The 7,601-nt window shown below is 46.3% G+C and overlaps 1 protein-coding gene across 1 annotated transcript; it reads left to right on the top strand.

Annotated features, from left to right (window-relative positions):
* The first annotated feature begins 264 nt into the window (after positions 1 to 264).
* On the top strand, positions 265 to 4,334 carry PCDH20 (protocadherin 20). Its single transcript, XM_086616097.1, has 3 exons — positions 265 to 405; positions 690 to 878; positions 1,632 to 4,334. Exons 1-3 carry the CDS (start codon positions 265 to 267, stop codon positions 4,332 to 4,334), a joined length of 3,033 nt encoding a protein of 1,010 aa, XP_086472223.1.
* Positions 4,335 to 7,601: the final 3,267 nt, after the last annotated feature.

The following is a 7,601-nucleotide window of genomic DNA, read 5'->3' on the forward strand; positions in this document are numbered from 1 at the left end:
CCCGCCGCTCCGCTCCGCTCAGCGCCCGCCCGCCCGCGGCGGTGCCGCAGCCTCGGCGGACGCGCCCCCCGCCGCCCGGCCGGCCCCCCGCCGCCCTCCTCGCCGTGCCCGCGAACATCGACCGAGCCCTCCCTCCCCTCTCCTCCTCCCTTCCCCTCTTCCCCTCCCCTCCCCGCGGCGGCGGGGCCCTCCCGAGCGGAGGGGGAGTGTCCTGGGCGGCGCGCACATCCCAGCCCAGCCCAGCGCGGCGGCGGCGGCGGGGGAATGGGAAGCCGCGGGAAGGAGAGGCGGCGGGCGGGCGGCGGAGCGGGCGGGCTGCGGGGGCGCAGCCGGCGGCGGCAGCGGCGGCCGGGCATGGGGCCCCCGGGCAGCGGCGGCAGCAGCACGGCCCGCGGCAGCCTGCAGGTGAGGGCTGGGGCGGCGGGAGGGGAGGCGCCGCGTCCTGCTCCCCGCTCCCCGAGCCCGACATCGCACGCAGCAGCAAAATTGGCAAAAAAAAACCCCAAACAACCTAAACCATATATATATATATGGTAAACCATATATATATATGCGTATATATATGCTTGTTGTTTGTTGCTTTGGGGTTTTTTTTGTTTTTTTTTTTTTTTTTTTTCTCTTGGCTCCGATCTCCAGAGAGGAGAGCAGCCGTGAAAAGTTTTTGGGTTTTGTTGCTGCTGCCGACGCAGGTTGTAGGAGAGAGCGGCGAAAAAGATAGATGGGTGGTTAAAAAGCGGAGAAGGAGGAAAAATCCCCGTGGGGACGATGCCCGAAGTTACTTTCGGGGAGCCCGCTTACATGCGCCAGGGGCCGCGGACGCGCTTGTCAACGCGGGCGACTTCCTTCGTGCAGCCTCTCCCGGCTCCTCTGTCCAACTCGTATTTCCAGCCGGCAGCCGGAGGGGGACCCCGGCGGGGCCTGGGGGCGGCCGGGGGTCCGCGCTGGCGGGGCTGGAGCCGCCGGCTCCGCGGCCGCGGGGGCAGAGGGAGCGGCGCGGGATGCGGCGCCCGGAGCGCGGCGGTGCGAAGCTCCGCCGGGAGCCGCGCGGGCTGCGCGGTGCGGGCCGCGTCCCCTCTGCACCGCAGGGCTCGTGGACATGCGGGAAGAACAGGCTTTAGGACAGGGTGGGGGATGGGGAGGGAGTGGGGGACGCGTTTCACATTGCTATGAAGGGGGGGAGCAAATGTTTGGGGGTGTGCAGGACGATGCCCCGGCTTGGGATGTGCTTGCGGTTGGGAGAGTAGGTGCTGCTGGTGAGAAGGGGGGCGAGCTTGAGGAGGAGTTGGGGGGGGATGAGAAGAGGGAAAATGGCACATCGGGGCACAAGCGGTGCTGGTGGGAAGGTAGGCAGAGTGCCCCCGAGCCATCCCTGGCAGTGCGTATTTGCTGTGGGGAATGCAGCTGGTGTTGCCTGGGGGGTACAGATGGCGATGCCCTGGAAGTAGCTGCTGTACTGGGGGAGAAGATGGGGGGGGAGAGGGAGAATGGCTTCATGTTGCAGATGCTGCACTCCCAGCTCGAAGTGGCAGTGGGGGAGGCAGTGGGCGGGGAGTGGGGGGGTGGGCTGCCTTCTGCCTCCCCTCCTTCTCTAACACTGCCCCCTCCCCACCCCTCTGTCCCTCTCTCCTCAGCACTTGCTCCTCTTCCTGCTCTTCCTTGGACCTTTCAACTGCTTTGCCAGTTACAGCCGTGCCACCGAGCTCTTCTACAGCCTCAACGAGGGGCTGCCTGCCGGGGTGCTCATCGGCAGCCTGGCCCGTGACCTGCGGCTGCCGACAGCTGGTGGGCAGCACCCTGCAGCCCCCCAGCCCCCGCTCTCCTTCACGCTGGCCTCCCGTGGCTTGGGGGAACAGTATGTGCAGCTGGACAACCGCTCCGGGGAGCTGCACACCTCGGCCGTGGAGATCGACCGGGAAGCTCTGTGCGTGGAGAGCAATGGGGCCACCATCTTTGGGGGAGCAGCTGCTGTCTCCATTTCCTCCTCCTCCTCCTCATCTGAGTCATGCTTGCTGCTACTGGATGTGCTGGTGCTACCACAGGAGTACTTCCGCCTGGTGAAGGTAAAAATTGCTATCCGGGATGTCAATGATAATGCACCCCGCTTCCCTGTGCCCCACATTCACCTCTCAGTGCCTGAGAATGCACCTGTGAACACCCGCCTGGCTATCGAGCATCCCGCCCTTGACCCCGACGTGGGCACCAACGGTGTCCAGACCTACCGCCTGCGAGATAACTACGGCGTCTTCACCCTGGATGTGGAGGAGAATGAGAGTGGGGAGAGGACTCCCTACCTGATTGTTATGGGGGCTCTGGACAGGGAGACACAGGAGGAGTATGTCACAGTCATCGTTGCTGAGGATGGGGGGACTCCTCCACTCGTGGGCAGCGCCACCCTCACCATTGGCATCAGTGACATCAATGACAACTGCCCCCAGTTCAGCGACTCGCAGCTCAACGTGACCCTTTATGGGAATTCCAGCCTAGGGACACACGTGGCCACTGTCCATGCGGTAGACATGGACCTTGGATCCAATGCCCAAATCACCTACTCCTACAGCCAGAAGGTCCCTCAGCCATCCAGAGACTTGTTCCACCTGAATGAAAGCACAGGAGCCGTCACGCTCTCCAGTAAAGTTGATGGGGACACTCCAAGGCTTCACAGGCTGATCATACTGGGCAATGGTCCTGGTTGCATCCCTGCTGTGATCACAGTGCTAGTGACCATCATCAAAGTCATGATGAGGCCACCTGAAGTTGTCCCTCGTTTCATAGCTAATGAAGCAGAAGGGGTGGTGTACTTAAAGGAACTGGAGCCTATCAACACACCGATAGCATTTTTTACCATCAAAGACCCTGATGAAAAATACAAAGTCAATTGCTATTTGGATGGTGATGGGCCTTTCAGGCTTTCACCATACAAGCCATACAACAATGAATACCTATTAGAGACCACAAAGCCTTTGGACTATGAGACACAGCAGCTGTATGAAATCTCTGTAGTTGCATGGAACTCAGAAGGTTTTCATGTCAACAGAGTAATCAAAGTACAGATTCTGGATGACAACGACAACTCGCCAGTTTTCTCTCAACAGCTGATAGAATTATCCATTGAGGAGAACAATGTTCCCAATGCTTTCTTGACCAAACTGCATGCAACTGATGCTGACAGTGGAGAAAGAGGACAAGTGTCCTATTTCTTAGGTCCTGATGCTCCTTCCTATTTTTCTTTAGATAAAACCACGGGAGTTCTTACAGTTTCCACCCAACTGGACAGAGAAGAAAAAGAGAAATACAGATATACTGTCAAAGCAGTAGATTCTGGGTTCCCTCCAAGAGAATCAATAGCAACTGTCACCATTACGGTATTGGATAAAAATGATAATAGTCCAAGATTTATCAATAAGGATTTCAGCTTTTTCGTGCCAGAAAACTTTCCAGGTTTCGGTGAAATTGGAGTTATAAGTGTCACAGATGCTGATGCAGGGCAAAATGGATGGGTTGCCCTTTCAGTTCTGAACGGAAGTGATATTTTTGTCATAGATACTGGAAAAGGAGTTTTGAGAGCTAAAGTCTCCCTGGACAGGGAGCAGCAAAGCTCCTATGTTCTGTGGATTGAAGCAGTTGATGGTGGTGATCCTGCCCTGTCTTCTACAGCAAAAATAACTATCCTTCTTCTGGACATAAATGACAACCCCCCTTTGGTCTTGTTTCCTCAATCTAATATGTCTTATTTGTTGGTCCTTCCTTCTACCCTCCCTGGCTCTCCCATCACTGAGGTCTATGCTGTCGATAAGGACACTGGCATGAATGCAGTCATAGCTTACAGCATCATAGGAAGAAGAGGCCCTCGACCGGAATCATTTAGGATTGACCCTAAAACTGGTAATATCACCTTGGAAGAGTCACTGATGCAAAATGACTATGGCCTCTATCGTCTGCTTGTAAAAGTTAGTGATCATGGCTATCCAGAACCTCTCCATTCCACTGTCGTGGTGAACCTTTTCGTCAATGACACTGTTAGCAATGAGAGCTACATTGAAAGTCTGTTAAGAAAGGAGCCTGATATCAGTATAGAAGAAAAGCAGCCACAAATATCCATAGAGCCTGCACATAAAAAAATGGAGTCAGCATCCTGCATGCCTACCTTGGTAGCTCTGTCAATAATAAGCTTGGGTTCAATAGCTTTAGTAACAGGGATGGGCTTTTACATCTGTCTAAGAAAAGGTAAAAAGCATCACAGAGGAGAGGAAAACTTGGAAGTACAAATCCCATTAAATGGAAGAATTAACCTGCACATGTTGGAGAAGAAACCGATGGAGATTTCTAACATTTGACGTTTCTTCATGGATCAATCCAACATCTGAAAAACCTTGGACAGCTCTGAAACTCCTAGCAGTGGGTTATATTGACAGAGGTTGCAATGAAGGACCGCTAATTTATAACTTAATAATATTATAATTGTAAATAGCTGTTTACAGTTTTTTAAATTCAAATTCAGTGTACAGCTTTTTTATGAAACCTTAGTAACTAACAGCTAGCACCCTGTCTATAAAAACATGGACATCATTTGCAACTTTCATAAATCAATAAGATCAGTGATCATAAAAAAGGGGAAGGTAAGATGATTCTTTAAACTCAAGTTTTAGAAGTCTTTTTAACCACAAGAGGGCATCAGATGCTCCTGAGCAGGGAACTGTTCGAGGTACTGTCCATGAGATAAACACAGAGTATATTTTAAATATATTGGTTTTAATATAAAGTACACATTGGCAGACATTTAGCCACAAAAAAAAAAAAAAGTCTGTCCCGATGTGTGTATAATTAAAAGAATAAAGACATTAAAATGCACTAGTAATAATAATGAAAAATAAAAAAACCCAGAATGTTTATTACCTCACAAGTAAAGCTTATACAGTAGGATAGAAAAGGCATTAACAAGAAGTGCAATTCCTGTTGAGCAAGAATGCAAGGTATTGTAATGAGAATCTGAACTGCTATGACATATCATCTTTCATTTGCTCCAGATTTCACCCACATTATCATTTGCTCCAGCAATCTGCTGGTCATTTTTATGGAAAAATCATATTTAATATTTCCTACAGCAAATAATGACAGAACCCCATGCTCATCCTCGTAAACATGCCAGATGCAAGGAAGCAAGGGAATGGCTAAATCTTTAGTTGTCACAGAAGTGGTGATATTTTTTGTACTTTGAGCAATCTGTCAGTAGTACTCCATCGGTTTGGTTGTGTAATAGATTTTTTTCATGTAATACTTCTGAATCTGATCTGCCAGATGAAAACAAAAATCGCTTCATATTCTAAGGAATTATAGGACTTAGTTTACTCTGACTGTTGCTCCTTTCTGGATTGGTATTTCATGTGAAAGATCTTGTTTCTGACTTTTGGCGACCATTCCTGGCTCCTTTTCATTGGCTTTGATTTTGGATTAGATCCAAAATCTAACTTGTAAGACTGGTGGCATATTTTCTCGATAATTTATTCTTTGCTGTATCCTCTGCAACAAAGCAGCAGGTGTATCAGTGATGTATCACTTTCACTTCATTTTAAAAGCTGAGACCTATCTTTTGTATGATGATGACATCAAATTTCTCTGTGTGAACAAGATTAATTAGTGTTATGCTTAAAACTTGATTATTTTGATTTCTGGCATCATACGTCTGTAATGTACTGAAAGTGTTTATATGTCTGCAAATTAAAGCTATATATTTTCATAATAACTTACTCTCTATGTCTCTCCTAGAATTTTAATTACAAAGCTAAATATTATTTTAGTTACAAGAAATGTGTATTTCACAAATGCTCGGATGCTGGCTCTCTTGTCTGATGTGTCATAATACTTCCCCAAATTAGTACCCTTCAAAATTATTAATGAGATTTTATGCTCTACTTCTTGAAATTACTGATGAAGACAATTATATTTGAGCTGATGTAAGTCAAGCGGCAGCTGATACCTGTTTTAAAAGTAGGGAGTGCAATTTGAGGCAGTTTTTGATTTTTCTCTCTGTGACTGGCACGTTACTTCACCTTGTACCTATTGAAACTTTGAAACTTCTTACAGATTCTGATTCTGCTTAGCCTAAGTAAGAGTGTTACCATAATGCTCAGATTTTGCCATTTTACCTATAAGAAGTAGTTATTTTTTCAGGTTAGAATATTGTCTGTTTATGCAGAGTTTGATAGCTGTGTTTCATGAAAAATTAATTCAGCCTGTCAGAGGTTTGTGCTTGATCACCTTTTTTCATTTATTTTCATATTATTAAAATACAAAGATGATATGTATGCCTGAAATGCATTTGTCACAAAGAGACATTGTTTATTATCTCTGAAGAAAAATTGCATTAATGCTTTGGAAATGGCATCAGTATTACAGATGCTGTGTATTGCTGTGGTGAGGAAGCCGGATCCTCTGCATTTTTTTCTTCAGTAGGGAGACAAGGTAACCAAAAGAAGGACAGGATTTTCATTGCTCTTCTCTTATTTGGCTTAACAGCCCAATATCTTCTCAAGACAATTTAAACAGGAGCAAACTCAAGACTTAAGAAATACAATAATCCCATATACCTGATCCTTCAGTGTGTGCTCATGTTACACTGGGTAGATATTTTTATTCAGGTTTGACAAATACGTAGTCTTGAACCTATTTGATTAAGCTTACTGAGCTTAAATGTGCTGTTCTTGTTGCTTTTTTTTGTTTGTTTAGTTCAAGCACGTTCCTAATGTGTAATAAAATATAGTAGTATGAGTCTTTTAAAACGAAAGGGCTGCTCGTGCAGCATGTCACTCACACAATTTTCTACAGATTTAAAGAAAATTCGTTTAAAATCACACCTTCAGCTGTACCAGCACCACTACTTGTGAAAAAGACTTTACTCTGAATAATACTTCACAGAGTAAGAGCACATTTTTGCCTTCCTGTGAATAGCCTTTGGGTAGGTAATGTCACTGAAGATGGCTAAATATGCAGAGTGAGTTGTTTGTTTTTTTAAATTCCATGTTTTGTGTTACTTAAAAAACATACAGCTGGTAACAGCAAGTAATAAGCATGATATTTAACCCTGCAATGTTAAGCGTAACAGTGAGGAAAAAAAAATGAACCTGGTATCTTAAATTCATAGAACCTGGGAAATCCTTCTCAAATAAAATATTCTTTCTCTGTGAAAAAATGCTTGATACTGGCTATACAGCAAACATTTCCATAACTTTGCTGTTTGCAAAAGTATCCCTTGCTGGAATCCCTTTCATGTGAAAACATGTTTCTAATGAGTATAACTAAAGTAAATTAGACTCAGATATAAAAGGCCTATTTTATTACCACCTTGTGCAGTGCACTTGCCAAAATATATGCAAATCTTGTTGACACTGGTAGTTGAGTTGGCACAAAAATAAATGTCTCATTCATTTACAGTATCCATTGAACAATCTTAGAGTGAGTGGGTGCTCTTTGTTCATTTTTATAAAAAATGAGATTGTCCTAAGCTTTGTATTGCCAAAGCCTCCTAAACTTGCCATGCAAACACTTATTGATTAGAATTGATAAATTAAAAATAAAAGACAAGAAATGGGCAGTGAGCCCAGTGG

This window comes from Tauraco erythrolophus, chromosome 1 (assembly GCF_009769465.1).
Source record: "Tauraco erythrolophus isolate bTauEry1 chromosome 1, bTauEry1.pri, whole genome shotgun sequence".
Classification (NCBI taxonomy): domain Eukaryota; kingdom Metazoa; phylum Chordata; class Aves; order Musophagiformes; family Musophagidae; genus Tauraco; species Tauraco erythrolophus.